Raw genomic sequence first — 26,002 nt, 5'->3', positions numbered from 1 at the left:
ATGGGAGAGCTCTACACAGGCGTTCTGTGTTCTGGCAATGGGAGAGCTCTACACAGGCATTCTGTGTTCTGGCAATGGGAGAGCTCTGCACTGGCGTTCTGCTGTGTTCTGGCAATGGGAGAGCTCTGCACTGGTATTCTACTGTGTTCTGGCAATGGGAGAGCTCTACACAGGCATTCTACTGTGTTCTGGCAATGGGAGAGCTCTGCACTGACGTTCTACTGTGTTCTGGCAATGGGAGAGCTCACTGCAGAGGCTGCAGATCACCTGCATCAGAACCCTGCTCCTGCAACTCAGAAAGGTTAGTTCACCTATCTCCATCTGCCACAGTTTTTCTATCTGAAAAGTAGGGTTAATAAGAATCCTGACTGTTTAGGATTGACAGAAAGATGAACGGAGTTAATTCTTACCTATAGTGCAACCTCTATAAATGGTACCTATTACTGTTATTGCCAGTTCTTGTAAACAGGTTGCTCAATAGATGTTTTGAATTTGGGTACTACCGTTAATGGGATGTTTGGGTGTCTCCAAAATTCCTATGTTGAGGCCCAATTCCCAGTGGGCTGGTGTTAGGAGACGAAACCTTTGGAAGATGATTAGGTCATGAGGATAGGGCCCTCATGAGTGGGCTTAGTGCCCTTATAAGAAGATACAGGAGAGAGCTTGCTCCTCTCTGTGCCCTCCACCATGTGAGGATACAATGAGAAGATGGCCAACTGTGAACCAGGTGGTGGGCCCTCACCAGACACCGAATCTGCTGGCACTTTGATCTTGGAATTCCAGACTCCTGAACTGCAAGAAATAAATGTTGTTGTTTAAGCCATCCAGTCTCTGACATTTATTATGTCCACTTGAGGCGACTAAGATAGACATTAACAGTAAGAAGAGAAGGAAGCCAGCAAAGGAGAGAAGGAGAAAGAAGGAAGAACAAGGCATCTGGAAATTAGTTCTTTCTGGCAAGATTTTAGTTTCACTCTGAAAACTCTTTTAGAACTCAAATGGCTCACCCTTCTTAAAGCTGGGTCTCCTTAAAGGATCCTTCCTTGTCTAGGACATTATAGGGCAGCACAAGTATCAGTTCTCCACAATGGAGTCAGCCCAGCAGCCACGGGGCTGGCCTCTAACGTGAAAACAGACTTGCGCTGACCTCTAACAGACTTGCGCTGATCTCTAACATGTCTATAGCACCGCCAGCCCCATCTCTGGGTCATTAGAAGGCTTCATGTTGGCACAAAAGCTGTGTAATCTGGGTAACAATAACATGAAGAAAAAACCCGACATCCTGGGGATGATGCCAGTGATCTGGGCACTGTAATTGCTATAATTAAAAGCAAACCCAGCACTGCAGCAAAAGTAGGTCAGTCATCGGCTTGGTGCAGTCTGGATAAGAGTGGAAAGCAAACATTAAAAAAAAAAAAAAAGACATGAAGGTAAACAACGTTTTATAATAGTTCAGCAAGAAATCGACTAGGATTCCGCATAGTTGTGTCTGTATATTAAAAGGTAACCTCATCAGTGCAGTGGTAGCTCAGACAATATTTCATAACGGTGGAATTTCAGAGTACAGGGGACATTTTGTTCCAGTTCTTAGTTGATGCTGTCTTTGTTTAAGTAACAAAAACATCGATCCAAATACAAGCTCAACTTTTTCCTTGTCAGGAGACAATTGCCTTCATATCCAGAGCAGGGATGGTGCTTGGTGAAATCCCTGACTGCACACCTCCAAGGTTTTATTTACAACAAATCAATCGTGGAAACTGAAGCTGGCCGGGGCCACCAGTGGAAACTGGAGAAAAGGGCTTATATGTCAGGGCCCCTTCCTGTGGCTTCTCTTTTAGATGGACAAAAAGAGACGTGCTAGTCCTACTAGTTGTGTGCAAGGAGTAGATGTGGGACTTTGTAAACAGACAAACAGGGCTAGAATCCCAGCTCCTCCCTCTCTACTTAACTAAACTTGAGCAAGTTAATTCCTGAAGTCTTGATTTTCCTCACTATAAAATGTATATAATAATAAATTAAATGAGATCATGTACACATATGATATATATACATATACACATATTACACACATATATATAAAGTTCTTGTTTTGCTATAGGCACCCAATCAATGGAAATGACTGATTTTAGTGCTTTGTTCACGTGTTTCCAGGGGATGTCTCCTACCTGCTCCTGAGACCCAGGAAAGCCCATTATGCTTGAGACAAGAAAAAACAAAACCAAGCCCAGATCCTTTACCTGCACCATTTTCAGGAGGGACTGAGGGAAAGAAAACCAGAGTGGAGCTGTTGCCGTGCCAGCAAGCAGGCATGTCACTCAAATGCACCCACACAGCTCCCCAAGCTGACATGACCCCTGAGTCAAATTTCTTCATCCCCTCCACCTGCCTGTCTCTGAAAATGTTTTGTCTTAAAGCGTATTCCCCCTGGAGGGGTGAAACACCTTTTATTGGGTGTCAAATGCCCCTCTCTGGTGTCTAGCATGGCTTTTGCTTTGTTTTCTGCCTCTTCCAGGAACTTAGGAGGGAAAGGAGCTGTATCCTCTGCCATCTGCCCCACCTCGGAATAGGGCAGGGTGGGCATGAGGGCCAGAGATGCTCAGGAGATTCCTGGGACTCGTTTTGGTGACCAGAGGCATTTAAAAATGTCCCACACATCTTTATATCTCCAGGCTGTACTTTTCCCCTGCTGGAACCAGGGAGGCTGGACGGCTTGGTCCCAGGAGGTATTCCCCACAGCCCAACACGCCGGCTGTGGCAGACTGCAATCAGAGTGCCTCTTCAGGCCTGACCTTGACCTCTCCCTCCTCACTGGGCAGGGCCTCCCTACAGGAACTCCAGCAACTCCAGCCAGGGGCTCAGGGATAGAACTCTGAGCTCCCTGGGCCTGAGCCCCTAGCGGGAAGGGTGGCTGTAGTCACCACAAACAGCAGACTTAGTCTTTTCTCCTGCTAGTTCTGAGGAACCCCGGCAGTGCAAAAGAGTGAGTTTCCCCCCAGCACAGCCACTTCTTCCACCAAGGGACAGCCAAGGGCTTTGTTAAACTGGTCCTGCTCCCCTTGCCACCCCACTGGGTGAGACCCTCCAACAGGAGTTGGCAGACACCCTATACAGGAGCGTTCCTACTGGCATCAGGTTGGTGTCCCTCAAGGTCAGAAATCCCAGAGGAAGGAGCAGGCACCCATCTTTGCTGTTCTCCAGCCTCCTTGAGTGACATCTCCAGGTGCAGGAGTGAACCAGATGAATAGGGCCTGAAGTGAATCCCCAGCAAACCACACCCACCCTACAGAAGAGGGATCTGACTATTGAAAGAAAAACAGACAAACAGGAAGCAACAACAACAGCATCAACAAAAAAGTCCAAACCTCGTCTAAGGATCAGCAGCCTCAAAGATCGAAACTAGACAAACCCATGAAGATGAGAAAGAATCAATGAAAAAAAAAATGCTGAAAACCCAAAAGGCCAGAGTGCCTCTCCTCCTCCAAATGATTGCAACACCTCTCCAGCAAGGGCACAGAACTGAACAGAGAATGAGATGGATGAATTGACAGAAGTAGGCTTCAGAAGATGAATAATAAAAAATCTCTGCTGTGGAAAAGGAGCATGTTCTAACTCAATGCAGAGAAGCCAAGAACCTTGATAAAAGGTTACAGGAGCTGCTCACTATAATAACCAGTTTAGAGAGGAACATAAATAACCGGATGGAGCTGAAAAACACAGCATGAGAACTTTGTGAAGCATACACGAGTATCAATAGCCAAATCAATCAAGCAGAAGAAAGAATATCAGAGATTGAAGACCATCTTGCTGAAATAAGGCAGGCAAACAGGATTAGAGAAAAAAGAATGAAAAGGAATGAACAAAACCTCCAAGAAATATGGAACTATGTAAAAAGACCAAATCTACATTTGATTGGTGTACCAGAAAGAGATGGGGAGAATGGAACCAAGTTGGAAAACACCTTTCAGGATATTATCCTGGAGAACTTCCCCAACCTAGCAAGACAGGCCAACATTCAAATTCGGGAAATACAGAGAATACCACTAAGATACTCCACCAGAAGATAACCCAAAACACATAATCGTCAGCTTCTCCAAGGTTGAAATGAAGGAAAAAATGTTAAGAGCAATCAGAGAGAAAGATCAGGTCACCTACAAAGCGAAGCCCATAAGACTAACAGCAGATCTCTCAGCAGAAACCCTACAAGCCAGAAGAGAGTGGAGGCCAATATTCAACATTCTTAAAAAAAAAAAAAAAAGAATTTTCAACCCAGAATTTCATATCCAGATGAACTAAGCAAAGGAAAAATAAAATCCTTTTCAGACAAGCAAATGCTGAGGGACTTTGTCACCACCAGGCTTGTCTTGCAAGAGCTTCTGAAGGAAGCACTAAATATGGAAAGGAAAAACTGGTACCAGCCACTGCAGAAACACACCGAAATATAAAGACCAATGACACCATGAAGAAACTGCATCAACTAGTATGCAAAATAATCAGATAGCATCATGATGACAGGATAAATTTACACATAACAATATTAACCTTAAATATAAATGGGCTAAATGCCCCCAATTAAAAGACACAGACTGGCAGATTGGATGAAGATTAAAGACCCATGGGTGTGCTATATTCAAGAGACCCATCTCACATGCAAAGACATACATAGGCTCAAAATAAAGGGTTGGAGAAAAACTTACCAAGCAAATGGAAAGCAAAAAAAAAAAAAAAAAAAAAAAAAGCAGGAGTTGCAATCCTAGTCTCTGACAAAACAGACTTTAAACCAACGAAGACCAAAAAAGATAAAGAAGGGCATTACATAATGGTAAAGAGATCAGTGCAATAAGCTCACTATCCTAAATATATATGCACCCAATATAAGAGCACCCAGATTCATAAAACAAATTCTTAGAGACCTACAGAGACTCCCACACAATAATACTGGGGGACTTTAACACCCCACTGTCAATATTAGACAGATCAACAGGACAGAAAATTAACAAGGATATCCAGGACTTGAACTCAGCTCTGGATCCAGTGGACCTAATAGACATCTACAGAACTCTCTATCCAAATCAACAGACTATACATTCTTCTCAGTGCCACGTGGCACTTATTCTAAAATTGACCACATAATTGAAAGTAAAACACTCCTCACTCAGAAAATGCAAAAAAACTGAAATCATAACAAATAGTCTGTCAGACCACAGAGCAATCAAATTAAACTCAGGATTCAGAAACTCACTCAAAACAGCACAAGTACAAAGAAATTGAACAACCTGCTCCTGAATGACTGCTGGGTAAATAATGAAATTAAGGCAGAAATCAAGAAGTTATTTGAAACCAATGAGAACAAAGAGACAACATAGTAGAATCTCTGCAACACAGCTAAAGCAGTGTTAAGAGGGAAATTTATAGCACTAAATGCGCACATCAGAAAGCTAGAAATATCTCAAATGGACACCCTAACATCACAATTAAAAGAAGTAGAGAAGCAAGAGCAAACAAATTCAAATCTAGCAGAAGACAAGAAATAGCTAAGATCACAGTGGAACTGAAGGAGATAGAGACACGAAAAGCCATTCAAAAAATCAATGAATCCAGGAGCTGGTTTTTTGAAAAAATTAATGAAATAGACTATTAGCTAGACTAATAAAGAAGAAAAGAGAGAAGAATCAAATAAACAAAATAAAACATGATAAAGGGGATATCACCACCGACTCCACAAAAATACTACTATTAAAGAATGCTACAAACACCTCTATGCAAACAAACTAGAAGAAATGGATAAATTCCTGGACACATGCACCCTCACAAGACTAAGCCAGGAAGAAGTAGAATACCTGAATTCTACTTATTAAATTGAGGCAATAATTAATAGCCTACCAACCAAAAAAAAAAAAGTCCAGGACCAGATGTATTCACAGTCTAATCCTGCCAGAGGTACAAAGAGGAACTGGTAGCATTCCTTCTGAAACTATTTCAGACAATTGAAAAGGAGGGACTCCTCCCTAAATCATTTTACAAGGCCAGCATCATCCTGATACCAAAACCTTGCAGAGACACAACAAAAAAAAGAAAACTTCAAGCCAATATCCCTGATGAACATTGATGCAAAAATCCTCAATAAAATACCAGCAAACCAAATCCAGCAGCACATCAAAAAGCTTATCCACCAGGATCAAGTTGGTTTCATCCTTGGGATGCAAGTCTGGTTCAACATACACAAATCAATAAATGTAATTCATCTCATAAACAGAACCAATGACAAAAACCACATGACTATCTCAATAGTTGCAGAAAAGGCCTTTGATAAAATTCAACATTCCTTCATGTTAAAAACTTTCGATAAACTAAGTATTGGTGGAGCATATCTCAAAATAATAAGAGCTATTTATGACAAACACACAGCTAATATCATACAGAATGGGCAAAAACTGGAAGCATTCCCTTTGAAAACCAGCATAAGGCAAGGTTGCCCTCTCTCACCACTCCTATTCAACTTAGTATTGGACGTTTTGGCCGGGGCAATTAGACAAAGAAAGAAATAAAAGTATTCAAATAGGAAGAGAGGAAGTCAAATTGTCTCTGTTTGCAGACAACATGATCCGATATTTAGAAAACCCCATCATCTCAGCCGAAAAACTCCTTAAGCTGATAAACACCTTTAGCAAAGTCTCAGGATACAAAATCAACATGCAAAAATGACAAGCTTTCCTATACACCAACAATAGACAAGCAGAGAGCCAAATCATGAATGAACTCCCATTCACAATTGCTACAAAAAGAATAAAATACCTAGGAATACAGCTAACAAGGGAAGTGAAGGAACTCTTCAAGGAGAACTACAAACCACTGCTCAAGAAAATAAGAGAGGACACAAACAAATGGAAAAACATTCCATCCTCATGAATAGGAAAAATCAATATCGTGAAAATGGCCATACTACACAAAGTAATTTATAGATTCAATGCTATTCCCATCAAACTACCACTGACATTCTTCGCAGAATTAGAAAAACTATCTTAAATTTCATATGGAACCAAAAAAGAGCCAAGACAATCCTAAGCAAAAAGAACAAAGCTGGAGGCATCACACTACCTGACTTCAAACTATGCTACAGGGCTACAGTAACCAAAACAGCATGGTACTGGTACCAAAACAGACATATAGACCAATAGAACAGAAGAGAGACCTAAGAAATAACAACATACATCTACAACCATCTGATCTTCGACAAACCTGACAAAAATAAGCAATAGGGAAAGGATTCCCTATTTAATAAATGGTGCTGGGAAAACTGGCTAGCCATATGCAGAAAACTGAAACTGGACTCCTTCCTTATACATTATGCAAAAATTAACTCAAGATAGATTAAAGACTTAAATGTAAAACGAAAAACCATAAAAACCTAGAAGGAAACCTAGGCGATACCTTTCAGGGCATAGGCATGGGCAAATACTTCATGACAAAAATGCCAAAGCAATTGCAGCAAAAGCTAAAATGGACAAATGGGATCTAATTAAACTAAAGAGCTTCTGCACAACAAAAGAAACTGTCATCAGAGTGAACAGGAAACCTACAGAATGGGAGAAAAATTTTGCAATCTATCCACCTGATAAAGGTCTAATATCCAGATTTACAAGTTCATTGTCACGCTGCTGATAAAGACGTACCCGAGACTGGGAAATTTACAAAAGAGAGAAGTTTAACTGGACTCACAGCTCCACATGGCTGGGGAGGCCTCATAATTGTGGCGGAAGGCAAGGAGGTGCGAGGCACATCTTATGTGGATGGTGGCAGGCAAAGAGAACTTGTGCAGGAAAACTCCCCCTTACAGTAACCATCGGATCTCATGAAGCTTACTCACTATCATGAGAACAGCATGGGAAAGATGTGCCCCCATGATTCAATTACCTCCTACTGGGTCCCTCCCACAACTCATGGGAATTCAAGATGAGATTTGGGTGGGGACACAGATAAACCATATCAGAACTGAAACAAATTTACAAGAAAAAAACAACCCCATCAAAGAGTGGGCAAAGATATGAACAGCCACTTCTCAAAAGAAGACATTTATGCAGCCAACAAACATGTGAAAAAAAACTCAACATCACTGATTGCTAGAGAAATGCAAATCAAAACCACAACGAGATACCATCTCACATCAGTCAAAACGGCAATTATTAAAAAGAAGAAACAATGGATGTGGTTGAGGCTGTGGAGAAATAGGAATGCTTTTAAACTGTTGGTGGGAATGTAAATTAGCTCAACCATTGTGAAAGACAGTGTGGCAGTTCGTCAAGGATCTAGAAATACCACTGTTTGACCCAGCAATTTCATTACTGGGTGTACACCCAAAGGAGTATAAATCATTCTACTATAAAGATACATGCATATGTATGTTTATTGCAGCACTATTTACAATAGCAGACATAGAACCAACCCAAATGCCCATCAATGATAGAATGGATAAAGAAAATGTGGCACATATACACCATATATATACACCATGGAATACTATGCAGCTATAAAAAGGAATGAGATCACGTCCTTTGCAGAGACATGGATGAAGCTGGAAGCCATTGTCCTTAGCAAACTAACACAGGAACAGAAAACCAAACACTGCATGTTCTCACTCAAGAGTAGCAGTTGAACAATGAGAACACATGGACACAAGGAGAGAAACAACACACATTGGGGCCTGTGGGGGCGGGGCGGGGTTTAGGGAGAACCCAGGACACTAGCTAATGCATACAGGGCTTAATACCTAGGTGAAGGGTTGATAGCTGCAGCAAACCACCATGGCACGCATATATCTATGTAACAAACATACACGTTTGCACATGTATCCTGGAACTTAAGGTAAAATTTTTTAAAAAGCCCCACACGGAGATAATTTTACAAAAGTAAGGCGCCGATGGGGACGCTGGCGCCCGCTGAAGTTTCGGTGCCCTCCCAACACGCTGGGGCCCAATCCATGTGGCGCCCTTGAGAGTGGAGTCCCCACAAGGTCCCAGGACCTCCTGGCTGCTCAGCCAGTGGCAGGCCCAGGCAGGAATGAGGGGCCTGCGTGGCTCCCCAGAGACCCCGTGTTTAGAACTCTTTCTTGACTTTTCTTTAGAATAGAACACTGACTCTCAGAAAGACATCGTGTTGTAAACAATACTGTTGGGTTTTGAGGATTCGCTCTAAGCCGTATCTACTATTAATAACATCAAACCGTAATCTGAGGAAAGAATTTCCAGAGTTTGTGTCTATTTAGGCAATTTTCACACCATGGGGACCAACTCCTCAGGGATAAATCTATTTTCTATTTTCTCACCCACCTTTTTTTTTTTTTTTCCCCCAGAGTCTGGCTCTGTTACCCAGGCTGGAGTGCAGCAGCGGGATCTCGGCTCACTGCAGCCTGGACCTCCTGGGCTCAAGTGATCTTCCTTCCTCAGCCTTCCAGGTAGCTAGGACTACTGGCATGCACCACCACGCCTGGCTAATTTTCTTATCTAAAATTTTTTGTAGAAATGGGGGTCTTGCTATGTTGCCCCAGCTGACCTCGACCTCCTAGCCTCAAGTGATATTTTCTCATCTTTTATTTCAGAATGGTCTTGAGCTGCATTCCCCTGAAGTGGACTCTGGTAATAAGATTCACCTGCATGTGACTCATCAGGGAAGGGTCCCCCTACAGGAAAAGCTGTAAGGAGGTGTGGGAAGCAGAAGACAGAAGGGGAAAGAATCAAGCCAGGGTGCAAACTCAGACAATTCCCCGCCTACCTGGTTCCCAGGAGCTCTGGAGCTGGCTTACACCTCAGACAGTCTCCACACAGGCAGGAGAGCTAAGTATGCACTCCCTGCACCAGTGAGTCACAGTCCACCATTGTGCTGGGAGGAGGCGAATTCCTAAACATTCCCAGCTCTCTGCACAGGAGGCTGAAGAGTGTCGAGTAATTCTCTAGCCTTTTTCTGAGAGTTTCAGGAGCTGTAGAAACCAAAGAACAAAGAAGCTGAGATAGGAGTGCACTGAAACTGAGGTTCCCAGATTGGGCAAGTGCAAATGCAGGACAAATACTGTAAGGACCATGCTTGCACTAGAAATGGGCTCGCCGTTGATCTGACATTCACACCTACCTGTCTCCTGTCTCATCTGGCAATTCCAGCCAGCAGAATCAGGGCGGTGGTGGGGGCGGGCGGGCGGTGCCCAGCATCTGCTGAGCTCAATACCAGGCAAAGGGTCTAGACATGGTGCCATGAGAGGGAGCTTGCTGGTCCACAGTATTCACAAAATGTGATCTTTGTGCAAACATGTGTAAGGAAGATGAGCTGAACTTTCCTTAAGGCAGGCTGCTTTTTTATGCACAATGTGGTAGAAAATTTCCCACTAGTTTCCAGATTTGAATCGGGAGAGGCAAGTCTAATCCACTGTCCATGTTAAACTTTTCTTGGGTCCTTGGGACTGCTATGTTTCATTCTGCTTCAGGCTAGAAACCCCGAATTCCTTCCAAAATTGCTCCATTCCTCTGCCTCTAGAAGGTTCCAAGCAACGTCCTAGGTGTGAGACTTTCATGGGAGTTCCTTGGGAATGGACCTTGTCTATCTTGGTCATGGGTGTTTCCTGTCCTAGCATCGTGAGGGGTGCTGGGTGAGTATTTTCTGCAGGCTGAAAGTGGGGCTCCCCTTTACTGTCCGCCCTCTCAGATGTCGTCATCCTGACATAAAATTTGCATTGAATTACATTGAAATAAATAATGAAAGAAAGGGAATCAGGCTTCTTATTGAATCGAGTGGAGTTTTGTTATGAAAGTGTTTCCCAAGCTTCCTGTCTTTGTCCCTGATACCTGTTTCTTTCGGAGGCTCTTGTTCATAAACACAGATTATTTTTCTATAGATGCACCAAAAGGTTCCCTGGATCTTTCAGGTAAACATGAACTTGCCCGGTGCTAAGCAGCAGCCTGTCCAATCCTAACATTTAGGGACATTGTATCAGAATTAAATAGGCAAGCAGCTCTTCATCCCAATTGCTTTGCCACAAGACACCAAACCCAGTCAATGGACATCAAGGTGACTATGGAGCCCCCACATGAAAAAGGAAAAATGTCGTCCAACCGACTGGCCATTTTTATTTAATTTTTCATTTTGAAATGATAATAAGAAGTTACAAAAATAGCCCAGAGAGGCCCTATGTATCCTTTATCCAATTTTCCCAGTGATTACCTTTTATCTAAAAGTAGTATAATGTCAAACTGGGGACGGGGCACCTTATGACTGCTGGGTGGGGCAGGAGACTCAGGCTCCCCCCTAGAGAGCGGGCGCTGGGGTCAGCTGCAGCTGCCTAGGCAAAAACTAAGCTTTTTGCCTAAAAGAAAACTGCAGTTTACCCCTGGTTCTATGGGGTTTAGCTAGAGTTTTTGCCTAAAAGTTATCACCCTGTCTTGCTAGGCTCTCCCTTTCCTGGCCCTTTAACTAGAGGGGGCTGGTTTTTCTTGGGGCTTTTCTTGTCTGTGTTGATTGGTGTTTGGGGTACTAGCTACTCCAAAGGCAGTCCAGGATATACAAGTCAAAAAGAAAGCCAGATGAACTGAACCCTGGAACATTCCTCAGTCCCCAGGTCCCTAGTAGCTCTGCCTTTTCCTCTACACCTTGCAGTCTTGTATTTGGTGTATACATAGCGTCTGGGGATGGGATTTTAGCTTTACTTAGTGGAACACATAGAGAAAGGTACGTTTGCTCCTTCCTATCCCCGAAAATGGAAGCCTCACAGACCGGCTTTTTCAGCACTTGGCTGTTTAATTTCTCCAAGGAGGTAAGTCTTTTCTTTCTTTTTCACATGCACTCTATTCAATTAGTATAATACAGAGTGAAGTGGTTAAAAAAAGAAAACCCACACTTGTAAAATAACAAGGCATTAGCTATTGTAGCAAATAGTAACCTTGTTATTTTAAATAAAGAAGAAAAAACAGTGATGAGGTCATCCCTGGCCAAATGGAATTCGCAGGATACATCTTTACAAGCCACCTCGTCCTCCAGGCCCCTGGCACTTGTATTTAATCTAAATATCATAAGTGTTAAGGATTTTCCTCTCAATGGAACTGGGAGCATAAGCATAAGAAGCCCTAATGAACTGACAAGCTTTCAGCCAGACTTGCTTCTGTTGTCATGGTGACAGCAGAAGGAAGGTAGAGCTTTATGAATGCCTTGAATCTTTTATCTATAAAAGATTGAAAACAGTAAAATCCATCCTTAGCTCATAGACAGTAGACAGTTGGCCAGAATTGGTCCATGAGTCACAGTTTGCTGAACCCTTGCTCTAAGTACATTTAATAATTGTTGAGCTGGGCACAGTGGCTTATGCCTGTAATCCCAGCACTTTGGGAGGCCGAGTCCACTGGGCTAACTGATTTTCCTCCTGCCCCTGAACACCTTGATTCACTCCACAGACACCTACGGTACGTAAGACCAGGACTACTGTCCCACAGGAAGCTATTTGAGTAATAGTTTCTACAAAGTAGTGGTAGTACTTATACATTCCTTTTAAATATATAGATCCTTTCCATCTGTAGAGCAATTAAAAGCATTCTCCAATCTAACAATTGATTAAGATGAACATCAACGAATGCTAAAACCCTTAGAGGAATGGCAATTGGGAAATAGGATATTTGCAAGGTACCAAAGAGTCCCTGCAGAGCTGACTTGCTGATTGCAAAAGGATGGTGCATCTTCATGATGGAGAATCTGTCAGTTTCCACCTGGGACAGCCAGATGTTATGCGCTTCCAGATGAGATGAGATATGAAGTGCACAGCACTGTCTAGGAAGAATTCTTGCCAAAAATGTTTACCCTGAATCTAAAAAGTCATGTAGACTCAACTTTAATTCACAGAAAATAATATAAATAGAGAGAAACATTAAATACCCAATAAGGAAAAATTCCTGTAATTCCAGAGTGTTGGACACTAGACACAACAATCAGCCCTGACTTCGAAAAATAAAGATGATGGGGAAGAAAAGCATGGACTATTTTAGACTCAAAGAGACTAGGGATATCATATCTCTTCAAATGGTTTGCACTGAAATCATTCAAATGGTTTACATAGAAAATATGGCAAAATATTAACATTTATTTATTTATTTATTTATTTATTATTTATTGAGACGGAGTCTCTCTCTGTTGCCCAGGCTGGAGTGCAGTGGTGCGATCTCAGCTCACTGCAAGCTCCGCATCCCGGGTTCACGCCATTCTCCTGCCTCAACCTTCCAAGTAGCTGGGACTACAGGCGCCCGCCACCACGCCCGGCTGATTTTTTGTATTTTTAGTAGAGATGGGGTTTCACCATGTTAGCCAGGATGGTCTCGATCTCCTGACCACGTGATCCACCCGCCTCAGCCTCCCAAAGTACTGGGATTACAAGTATGAGCCACCGTGCCCAGCCCAACAATTATTAAATCTACTTAGAGCGGGGGTTCAGCAAACCATAGCTCATGGACCAATTCTGGCCAACTGTCTACTGTCTGTGAGCTAAGGATAGATTTTACTGTTTTCGATGTTGAAAAAACTGGAAAGAAGAAGAATGTTTTATGGCATGTGAAAATTCTATGTAATTCCAATTTCATTATTCATAAAGACCTATTAGAACACAGTCATCACGGCTCACTTAGGGGCAGTTAGGGCTGCATTTGTCCTAGTGCCAGAACTGGGTAGAGATAGAGACTATGACTTGCAAGGCCTGAAACATTTTCTTTTTTTTTTTTTTTTTTTGAGACGGAGTCTTACTCTATTGCCCAGGCTGGAGTGCAGTGGCGCGATCTTGACTCACCACAGCCTCTGCCTCCCAGGTTCAAGTGATTCTCCTGCCTCAGTCTCCCAAGTAGCTGGGACTACAGGCATGCACTACCATGCCAGGCTAATTTTGTATGTTTAGTAGAGATGGGGTTTCACTATGTTGGCCAGGCTGGTCTCGAACTCCTGAGCTTGTGATCTGCCTGTCTTGGCCTCCCAAAGTGCTGTGAGTACAGGCATGAGCCACTGTGCCCAGCTGCCTAAAACATTTAATATCCAATCTTTTACAGAAAAAAAAAAAAAAAACCACTTTACTTGAAAGATATGTTGATGTTTATACATAATTATTTCAAGTTTTCTCCACATTGTAAATTTTTCATAATAAAAGAACTTCACAGTTAATGTGTAAGATTATCAGGGAATATATTTATTTGCCAATACATTATAAGTAGGTAAATTGAAGTTCAGAGAACGTAGGTTAAATGATTTGTTCAACTCCTCTCTATACTTAGTGACAGAGGTGAGCCTAGACATATGACCGTCTGACCCCTGGCCACTCCTATTCACACGCTGAATAGCTCCTGTTGAAATAATATTTTGCATGTGTGTTTTATCAATTGAAATCTTCTAAAAGATATTCTGGCCATACAGTTAGTGTTCAAAAAACGTGTTTCTGCAGTATTCAAAAGACTGCTTTCCTGTAGGTTTTGTTCTACCTGTAAGAATCACACACTCATAACAGTAATACCCTGTACTACAAAGCTACACTGAAATCAGATTTAAAAAACAAGAACAATATGTTTACATATTGCCGCTGAGACTGCATAGTATTGCTACAATCACTCTGATGAATAATTTAGTACCATCAGAGAAGGTCACATAGCACAAACAACATCAAATTCATAAGTCTTACAAGTAACAGTGTAAAAACAGAGAACACCCACTCTTTACTATTAAAGATATAGATAAACAAATTGTGGCATATTAACATCTTTCAGTGAATTAACAAGATTTAAATATCTCAACACAGACAAATCTCAAAAGCATAAAACAGAGTGTAAAAAGCATATAATAGTATAAAACAATTTTGTAAAGTATGAAATCACTAAACATTACTATAAATTACTTATGAATATCTTTGTATCTATAGCTATTTCTATATGTATATCTATCTCATGTAAAAAGTATAAATACAGAAAAATTCATAATAGTGGATACTTCTAGAGAAGAAGGGAGGAATTAGGCCTGGGGAAGGAAAAACAGGGAAGGATGCAAACATATCTGTAAGAAGATTTTTTAAGAATCTGAAAACAAAACATGTCACCACATTAATTGTTGATTGTGGGTAGGGAGTACTTGAGTTCCTTGTATTATTCTGTCTACTTTTCTGACTTTTTAATTGGAAAGGAAGGAAAACTTTGATACTACATCTTTAGGCAGTCCTCTCCATAAACCAATATTGGTAAAGCATTTGCCAAGACATGGCCAATACTGGCAAAGAATATGGCAACACTATTATTATTAATAGGTGATATGATCACATACTTATAGAATTAAGGAGAAATTGCTGCAACAACTGAAGAAATAAGATACTTTACTAAGTGGGTGGAGACCTAAAATTTTTCTTGCCAGCCAGAGGAATCAGAAAAGGCACCCCTTCAGGTCAGAGAGGGAAGTCCTAAGAAGAGAAAGGGATCCCTTAATTCCGTGTAGGAACCCACACAAAGCCTTTGCTCACCCATGAGCTATGAGGTGCAGAACAGACTCAGATCAACAGAGCAAAGGCTTTGGAAACCAAACTGAGATTTAAATTAGTGCCTATGTCTTAAACTAATATCTTAGTGACACGTGCAGAACGGACCCAGAGTAGCAGAACAAAAGGTTTGAAACTAATCTAAGATTGGAGATTAGTGCGGAGCCAGTACTCACAGAAAGCAGGGAAGAACCTGTGATCTGCCCTTTCTGGGTTGATTGGCTGCAAAAGAATGAAAACATTAACATTTTCCTTGGGATTTGAAAAGGACTGCAAGCCTACACAACACAATATTCAAAGATGCTAAAGTAGCACATGTAACTATGTCCAAGGTAAAGATACTATCAAAAAAAATGCAAGCAGTTCTCAGCAGGAAAATGGAAACTAAGATATAAATGAAATTTTAGAACTTAAAAATACAACATTTATATAAGAAATTCACTGGGCAGGTTTAGTAGCATAACAGAGATGGTAGAAGAGTCAGTGAATTTGAAGACAGATCAATATAAATGATCCAATCTGAAAAACAGAGAGAGCAAAATGCTAAAAATGGCACTTCTGAGATCTGTAGAAAAAATAAAATGACACATTTGCCTAACATTCATATCACTGGAGTCTCAGAAACAGAAGAAAGAAGAAAGAAATTGTATTACTAATGTCCAAACATTTCCCAAACTGGTAAAATTGAAAAATTTACAGATTCAAGAAGCTCAACGAACCTCAAATGGAATAAACTCAAAGAAAACCACATCCAGATACATAATAATCCAACTTCTCAAAAGCAAAGTTAAAGAAAATCATGTAAACAACTAGAGAAAAAAAAGAAGTAAGGAAGCTCCAATTCAAATGTCCACATATTTCTCATCAGAAATCACACAGGGTAGAAGACAAGGGAACATGATATTGAAAGTGCTGAAAGAGAAGAACTCAGTGCAGAATTCTATATCCAGCACAAATATCCCTCAGGACTGACAGATAAGTAATTACATTCTCAGATGAAGAAACCAAGAGAATTTTCCACCAGTAGAATTTCTTCAAAGAACAATTTAAAGGTCATACTTCAAGGCTACAGGAAATGATACCAGAAAGAAACTTGTAATTTAAAGAATGAAGAAAGAGCTTCAGAAAGGTAACTATCTGGATTAAAATAAAAGGATGCTTTACTCTTTTTAAAAATCTTTAAAATATGTAAGACCATTGAAAGCAAAACTCAGACGGGCATGGTGGCTCGCATTTATAATTCCAGCACTTTGGAAGGTGGGACCAGGAGGATTAGTTGAGTCCAGGAGTTTTAGACAAGTCTGGGCAACATAGTGAGGCCCCATCTCTACAAAAAAATTAAAAATTAGCTGGGCGTGGTGGTGTGTACCTGTAGTCCCAGTGCTTCAGGAGACTGAGGCAGTAGGCGCACTTGAATGGGAGGTCGAGGCTGCAATGAGCTATATGATTGTACTGCAGCACCCCAGCCAGGGCAACAGAGCAAGACCCTGTCTCAAGAAAAGAAAGAAAGAAAGAGAGAAAGAGAGACAGAGAGACAGAGAGAAAGAGGAAGGAAGGAAGGAAGGAAGGAAGGAAGGAAGGAAGGAAGGAAGGAAGGAAGGAAGGAAGGAAGGAAACAAAACTCCTAACATTGTATAGTGATGTTTTCTGTGTATGTTGTTATAATGTATAGGAAAACTATAACGTAAGTGAGGGAATGTAAAGCAACCAATATGACTGTGAGGCTACTGCTTTTACTTGATGTTAAAACATGGTTCTAAGGAAACTAAAAGGTTATGTTTGCATATTATAATTTCTATAGCAATCATTAAAAAGATATATATACCCCCCAAAATAGATAAAATAGAACACTAAATTAACATAATCCATAGGAAGGCAGTAAAGTCAGAATGGTGGAACACAAACTAAAGGAGCCAAACATGCAAACAGAAAACAAATTTTTAAAAAATAGTAAAACAAAATTTAACCATATCAATAATTACATGAAATGTAAGTTATCCAAACATATTTATTAAAAGAGACAATTAAAAGACCATTTTTTTAAATAGGATCTGACTATAAACTCTTTATAGGAAATTCATTTTATATCTAAAATAATGGATAATAAATAATGACCAAGTAGGATTTATAGCAGGAATATAATGTTCAAAATGTAATTCACCATATCAACTGAATAAAGGAGAAAAAGACATATAATCATTTTAATAGATGGGGAAAGACTTAATCAACAAAATCTAACATGCATTCATGATAAAATATCATTATCAAACTAGCAAACTAGGGCACTCACTCACTCCGATAAAGGCCATCTATGACAAGTCTGCACCTACCAATGTACTCATGGTACCCTCTGGAGAAAACAAAATTACAGGAACAAACACATCACTGATTGCCAGTAGGGGCTGGGAACAGTGTTGACGGCAGTAGAGCATCATGATGGAGAGCGGAGGTAGAGGGTGACAAAGCTGGGCCACATCGTGATTGCTACAGTGATTACACCATTGTATTGTCTGTGAAAATCCATAGAATTGTACTCCAGAAAGAGTAAATTTTACCACACGAACATAAAAAGTCAGTAAAAAAATTAATATATGTAAAGACTAAAAATGAAAAGCATTTTCTTGTATCAGTTTGGAAAAAATGTTAAAGTTTAAAACTCCATGTTGACAAGAGCTTAAGGAAGCAGACACTTTGCAAACTTCTGGCTCCGAAAAAAATGTGTGCAGTACTTTTTTGGAGAACAGTTTTGGAAAAGCTTTAAAAATTCAATGAACACAGTCATAGACAAACAATAATTCTATTCCTGAGAATTAGTTAATTTCCATATATCAAAACAGATGTATAAGGATGCCCTTTTAACGTGCATAGATTTATGAACGTTTTGTATCCATTAAAATGCAAAAAGAACCCGCGAGGTATTGTTAAGTATAGTTATAGCTGAAGGTAGTAGTGGAAGAGGAAGAAATTTACTTTTTAATTTATACTCTAATGTGTGATTTCCTTCAAATTTTTACCGTGTGACTGTATTTCTTCTATAATTAAAAACCTAAACAGTGGACGTGGATGCAAATTAATATGTGGTGGAATTGGCAGAATGAGTTGTCAGCACTTGGCAAGTTGAAGGATTCCAAATTCTAAGTTAGGACACGCTTCTGGAGAACCATAGTCCAGCAATTTGCATTGCACCATCTGTTTTTGCTGCCCCATCGAGTGGAACGTGGTGCCTAAAATAGTGCCTTTGTTTAATAAGTGTAATTTTATCACTTAAAGCTATGTTCTTTCAGTCACTGTCAGCACAACATCGTCCCTTCTGCCGTGTGCTGAAGCTGGCATTCTCTGCAATGGGTATTATAATGTCACACTGTGTTTTCCACCCCTAGTTTAGCTCTTAATAACTTTTGGAAGAAAAAAAACCCAAAACCCTGCTGTGTGTTCTCTGTTCTGCATTTGTTTGGACACAGTGCCTACTGAAGTGTGTTCAGGCAAGACAGCAAACACTGTTCAGATCCTCTGTGCTCCATGTCCCGACCACATCACTCCAGCGCAGAGCCTCCTAGCTGTTGCCTGGACTATTGCAATAGAGTTAAACATGTCTCTGAAAAGTCTCATATATACCATCCCCAGCTTATAATGTTTCAACTTATAATTTTTTGACTTTACAATGGGTTTATCAGGATGTAACCCCACCTAAAGTAAAGGAGTACCTGTATTCTAAAACATCTCTCAAATCTATCTTCCTGCAGCACCCAGAAGAGCTTTCTAAAGCTTCCTTACCGTTCTGGTTACTCCTTCCCAAACTCCTTCGGGAGCTTCCTGTTCCTATGAGGCAAGATCTTGTCTCCTCAGGATAACTTGTCCCTGTCTTCTCCAGCCTCATCGGTCATCATTATATGTTCCACCATTTATGCCCTGGTCTAGACACCTTCCTCACTACAAAACGCACCAAGAAAAGGTGTATACTCCTCTATCTTTTCCCTCTTCCTGCCACCTTTAGTCCTCATCACCCCCACTCCAGCTTCTACATTCTTTACCAGATGCCTTTCTTGACTCAATTCTCTGAGCTGAGACCCTCCTAATAGTTTATTTCACACCCTGTGCCTTCATCTGTCATGTACTCTCCAAGGCTGGCATCATCTACTCTTGTGCCTGACCTCAGCTACTGTGTGAGCTCCGTGGGCAGGTCCTCTCTCTGGTCCAGTTTTGTCTCTGTCGTGCATAGCACAGTGCCCAGAAGAGAGTCATTACTTTAAAATTTCTTGCCTAACTGAATAAATGTATAGGTCTTTAGAACACCTTGAATGGTGGAGAACGCACCTTCCCTATGTAGATGCTCAGCTGCCTAGAAATTATTAAGATGATGCTTATATGAATCATCCAATTTCGATCAACAGAAACACAGGTAGCCATTGATTTGCTGATTTCTTGACATACCTATTTCACTTCTTAGATCAAAAAGAAAAGGTAAACAAGGAGTTTGGATCAAGATTTTATTTTGTCAAAAGACAATTCAATGATATGTTTCCAGTCAATGCACAATTCATCATCTTTATTCTGTAGCAGTTGTTGTAAAAACTATCATGGGCTTTACCCACCTTCTGGGTGTGCCTTCTTGCTTTTATTTTCTGTGACCTGTCTGGGTGACTTTTGGCAGAATGGAATTGAGAGAGGACTCAGATGAAACAATGAACTGATTGGTGTTAGCGATGTCCCAACCCGCCACTGAAGTAAGACAAGCGTGATGAGGATGGCCAGGCACCTGCTGAATCAAAGGTCCTCTTTGTCAGAGGACAAAGATGACCTGGGGTCTGTATGTGCAGATGGAAATGACAAGGCCCCTGCCTTTAAAAAAAAAAAAAATCCAAAAGATCAGAGAATTGAGGAAATGTTCAGACTGAGATCGTCCCTCTCTGATGTCTGGCTGGCCAGATCAGAGAAGTCATCATCTGCCTATGTGCCAGACAGATACTGGGACCGTGGAGTGGCCCAATCCTGTACTGCCCTATGTACTGCCCCATGTACTGCCCCATGTACTGCCCCAATCCTGATGTTACTTTCCTTGTTCAATGGAGGAGTGCACTGAAGCGCAGGGATGTTAGAAAGTTGCTCGAGGAACTAGGGCAAGAGCCATTCTCAAACTCAGCCCTCATGGCTACAAATTAATGTCACAAGTCCCTCACCTGTCGGATCAGAGGGTATCAGACAGATATCAGTGGAGGGGGCAGTCTGGCAGGGTAGGAGTGGCAGGGAGAGAGTTCTGGCACACTGCAGAGTGGAAAAGTATGAACTAATTTAATGCTGCTCCCTTTCTTTAGATCAGGATGCAGCCACTTTTCAGAAAGTGACACAACTCATTCTCCTTTTGGGGAAGGAGGGTGGATGTGGTATGAAGCCCACATCCCCACCCACCACGCCTCTAGCAGCTCCTGCTGTGGTCACTTTTGAGTACAGGTGGCCCGGGACCTACCCTGTGTTGGCTCAGCTCCCATTGTGTTCTGTTGCAAAGCCCAATGCAACTCTCTCCTGCATTTCCTCAAAAAGTGCATGGCAGCTCCTGCTCCACAAGGAATAAGGAAGGCCTCATGCACTCTGTCTTTGCCTGTCACTGCCCAAGAGCCAAGACTCTCCCCTAAGGTCCTCACCCAGGACGGTACACTTAGCGTGCTGCCCAAAACCACAGAGTAAATGCAGCACACCATGCTTCTGCTCAGTGATTTCTGTTTCAATGTTTCCTAGACTGTCCCTGTGTTTATCTCATGGAACAGCAGAATGTTCTACAGAGCTGAGAGCTGACAGGGAGGCTGATGTCAGGGGTCAGAGTTTCCTAAACTCACTGAATATTGTGATGATCCATGCATCTTTTTTATAATGAACTATTTCTGGTCTGCTTAAAATAAGGAGGTCCCATTATTAAGGCCCCTTTGGCACCACTGGATTTCTCCCTAAATGATTTATAATTTGTCTTTAAAACAGTACACAGTCCATGCCGTGTGGTTCAGTTAGCCAAACACACCAGCAACAGCCCAGAGGTTCCACAGCCCCGCATGCCTGCACACCCTCACAGTCAGGCAGCTGCTGGTAGTGGTTGTGGAACTCTATCGCACTAACCAGTGTTCGCTGACAGCAGACCCCGACTTTTACAAGGCCCTTTCTAATTTACAAAAGGCCTTTACCTGTATAGATTTTTGTTTGTCACAAAAACCCGGTGGAGTTGATATTAAGGTGCACCTTTTCACAACGGGCAGAGGGAGGTTCCAGGTGACTAGGGCCTCCGGCGGGGTGCACAGTCAGTAAACAGAGGAGAGGATTCTGCAGAATCAGAGTCCTTCTGCACGGGATTCTGATTTCATTCTCGGGGCCAGCACTGACGGGTGGCAGGTGCCACACTTACTGTGAAGGCCTCCACTACCCGTCATTCTGCTAAGAAGATTTGTACACAGTGTTTCAGGGCACAGAGGGCGCTGCCCAGGAAGACAGGGAGGAAACGCAACAAACTCTAGAGGGTCCTTCCAGGTTTACAGAAGCCCACAGTCCATCTCCCGTCCCAGACATCAGTCTCCACGTGAATGCATCTTTTGTGTGTATATAAACACTGATGTTTACTTACATAAAAGGGAAGAAAAAAGACTTAAAAGCCCATGATTAATAAAGTGAAAACATGCCATAACTACCAAGCTCATGCTGGCCTTGGCAGCCTGCTGAGCCCAAGAGGCGATTTCATCTTTTTATTACTTAATATTTTTACTATTGACGGCATCTATTCTCATCCTTTTCTGTCACCCTGCAACTATTAGAAGTGAGGCCGGCTGGGCTTCTGCCTCAGGTGGGGACTTGGAGAACTTTTCTGTCAAGCTAAAGGATTGTAAACACACCAATCAGCACTCTGTGTCTAGCTAAAGGTCCCAGACATCAGTCTCCACGTGAATGCATCTTTTGTGTGTATATAAACACTGATGTTTACTTACATAAAAGGGAAGAAAAAAGACTTAAAAGCCCATGATTAATAAAGTGAAAACATGCCATAACTACCAAGCTCATGCTGGCCTTGGCAGCCTGCTGAGCCCAAGAGGCGATTTCATCTTTTTATTACTTAATATTTTTACTATTGACGGCATCTATTCTCATCCTTTTCTGTCACCCTGCAACTATTAGAAGTGAGGCCGGCTGGGCTTCTGCCTCAGGTGGGGACTTGGAGAACTTTTCTGTCTAGCTAAAGGATTGTAAACACACCAATCAGCACTCTGTGTCTAGCTAAAGGTTTGTAAACACACCAATCAGCACTCTGTAAAAACGGACCAATCAGCTCTCTGTAAAATGGACCAATCAGCGCTCTGTAAAATGGACCAATCTGGGCTCTGTAAAATGGGCCAATCAGCAGGCTGTGGGTGGGGCCAAATAAGGGAATAAAAGCTGGCCACCTGCCCATGTAGTGGCAGCTTGCTGCGGTTCTGGTGTATGCTGTGGAAGGTTGGTTCTGTAGCTGTATGCAATAAATTTTGCTGCTTATTTGTTGGGTGTGCACTATGAGCTGTGATACTCATTGCAAAGGGTTATTGCTTCAATCCTGAAGTCAGAAAGACCACAGATCCACTGGGAGGAAGGAGGAAGAAACAACTCTGTACGTGCCCTCTTTAAGAGTTGTAACACTCACTGCAGAGGTCTGTGGCTTCACTGCTGAAGTCTGCCAGACCACGAACCTGCCACAAGGAGGAAACTCCAGACACATTGGAATATGAGAGGAACAAACTCGGTACACACCAGCTTTAAAAACCGTAGCACTGACCTGTGAGGGTCCACAGCTTCATGCTTGAAGTCAGCCAAGGGCAGGTACAATTACGTATCAGCACAGAGGGGCCACAAGTCTATGGGCATGTGAAGAAAGAATCGCATATCTCGTCAGTTTCCCCACACTGCAGTCTTTTGAGCTTTTTTTTGTGTACACACCAATTAAAGGGATGACTCAGCCTTGAGCCAGACTGGAGTTGACTCTCCCTGAGTCTGTTTTCTCATTTCTCATTCTGCTGTGGGTAAGTGAAACCAGCCACCGTGTGGCCTTTAAACACAACATTGTCTTACTTTCTGTGTCTTGTCTCAGACCTAGGGAGGCGTAAGTAGGCTGGGCAGAGGCCCTCAAACCAGAGAGATTCCATTCTGAGTAGGGGCTAGGTAAAATGAGGCTGAGGCCTGCTGGGCAGCATTCCCAACTGGGTAGGCATTCTAAGTCGGGATGAGATGGGAGGTTACTACAAAACACGGGTCGCAGAGACCTTGCTGATATAGGAAGTGGTAAAGAAGCTGGTCAAAACCCACCAAAATCAAGATGGCAATGAAAGTCACCTCTAGTTGTTCTGATTATTACAGTAGTTACAATGCGTTGGAATGCTAAGACACTCCCATCAAAGCCATGACAGCTGACAGGTACCATGGCAGCATCTAGAAGCTACCCTAGGTGGTCTAGAAAGGGGAGGAACCCTGGGTTCCTGGAATTTCCCACCCCTTTCCCAGAAAAACTCATGAATAAGCCACCGCTTGTTTAACATAAAATCCAGAAACAACTCTATACTCAGTTGAGCAGCCCATACCACTGCTCTGCCTGTGGAGTGGCCATTCTGTCATTCGTTTACTTAATAAACTTGTTTTCACTTTATGGACTTACCTTGAATTCTTTCTTGTTCAAGGTCCAAGAACCCTCTCTTGGGGTCAAGCTCGTGGCTCCTTGCCACTAGCAGGCTGAGGGGCACCCATGGGCATCTGCTCTGAGTTCCTCAGAGAACTAGGAAGGGTGTCATGGGAGAGACCAAGGCTCACCTCCCATAAGAACAGCCTGGAAAGGGGGAGAAGGGAGGGAGGTCACAAGGGTCAGAGGGCCTGGGAGGCCGGCAGGTGAAAGGCGCTGAGCTCGGAGCGCATCTCCTTGTCTAGCCGGGAAAGAAACAGTGTGGTGTTCCTGGTTCCAGGTAAACATGCGCACCCGGGCGGCGGAGCGGCCCAAGCGCTGGCCGAGGGGCCGGGACCCCGGGCGCGCCACCCCCAACCCCTGCGCCCCCACTCCCCGCCGCGGAGGACGGGATTTCTCTCCGGACAGCTGGCCCGCGTTGTGGTAACACGTCATAGCAAAGCGCGGTCTTCAAACCCGGAAGCGCCCAAAGGGCCCAAGAGTGTTTCTGGCCCGGATCCCGGTGGCTCGGGTGGGCGAGTGGAAGCCGACTCAGCCTGGGGGAGCCACGCGGGTTTGGGGCCACCGGTGCGCTGCGGGCCCCGGGGTTTCTGCCCTTGGTGTCGCCCACCTGACGGCTGGCCCTGCTTCTGTGATCCTACTGGGTTGGAACCAGGGATCCAGTAGGCTCGAAGTGGCCTCAGAATATTTAGAAGATGTTTCAAAGAAGGCGAAAAGTGGGCTAATGTTTGTAAAACTGGTTAACGCCTGTTCAGGAGAAGGAGCCATTTACTTGTTCACTATATGTCTACAGCAGCTGTTTGAAGTAAAAGTTTTCAAGGAAAAACACCATTCTTGCTTTATAAATCAATCAGTTCAATCAAGAGGCCTTGTCCACTTTGCCACACCTGTGGATCCTCTATTTCTGCTTCTCCACTACCTCGTGAAGGCTGATAAGGAGGGGAAGTTTCAGCCCCTTGATCAAGTTGTGGTGGATAACGTGTTTCCAAATTGCATCTTGTTGCTGAAACTTCCTGAACTTGAGAAGTTACTTCACCATGTGACAGAGGAAAAAGAAATAGACAACAAGAAACATTACAAGTACAGCAAAAAGAAGACATTAAAGTGGCTGGAAGAAAAGGTTAAACTATGGCAGCATTAAAAACCGGTAATGTGAATGTCATTTCCCCGGTACAGTCAACTGCATTTTTCTCTGGTGACCAAGTTTCCACTGACAAGGATGAGGATTATATTCTTTATACCCATGGCCTGATATCTGATTACACCCCTAAAGAATTAAGTAATGACTTATCTAAATACTTAAAGCTTCCAGAACCTTCAGCCTCATTGCCAAATCCTCCATCAAAGAAAATAAGGTTATCAGATGAGCCTGTAGAAGCAAAAGAAGATTACACTAAGTTTAATACTAAGGATTTGAAGACTGAAAAGAAAAATAGCAAAATGACTGCAGCTCAGAAGGCTTTGGCTAAAGCTGACAAGAGTGGAATGAAAAGTATTGATACCTTTTTTGGTGTAAAAAAATTTTTTTAAATGAGAAAGGTTTGAAACTTTGAAAAAAAAAAAACAAAGAGACAGTGTGAACTGAGGTAGTCAGGACCGAGAGTGGACAAGGGCTGGCTGTCTTCTCTCTAGCTGGGCTGACAGTGGGAAGCATCCCATGGTACAAGGTGAGTTTGGTAAGTAAAACCTTTTGTGTATGTGTCAAAAGATTCATAAGTGCTCGGGACAGAATGATGGAAACAAGATTTAGCAAGACCCCACCGCCAAAAAAGGTTTAGAGGTTGCAGCTGTAGGGAAACTCATACAGTATG

The 26,002-nt window shown here is 42.4% G+C and overlaps 1 protein-coding gene across 1 annotated transcript; it reads left to right on the top strand.

The window, feature by feature from the left end:
* LOC117071131 (ribonuclease H2 subunit B-like) lies at positions 1-25,755 on the top strand. Its single transcript, XM_033190884.1, is given in 3 exon segments — positions 1-301; positions 24,629-25,312; positions 25,315-25,755. Coding segments are annotated over 3 exon segments (1,392 nt in total). The 3' UTR covers positions 25,722-25,755.
* Positions 25,756-26,002: the final 247 nt, after the last annotated feature.

This window comes from Trachypithecus francoisi, unplaced genomic scaffold (assembly GCF_009764315.1).
Source record: "Trachypithecus francoisi isolate TF-2019V2 unplaced genomic scaffold, Tfra_2.0 Lachesis_group3, whole genome shotgun sequence".
In the NCBI taxonomy this organism is placed as follows: Eukaryota; Metazoa; Chordata; class Mammalia; order Primates; family Cercopithecidae; genus Trachypithecus; species Trachypithecus francoisi.
The sequence above is the reverse complement of the archived record's forward strand: the minus strand, read 5'-3'. Positions and strand labels throughout refer to the sequence as shown.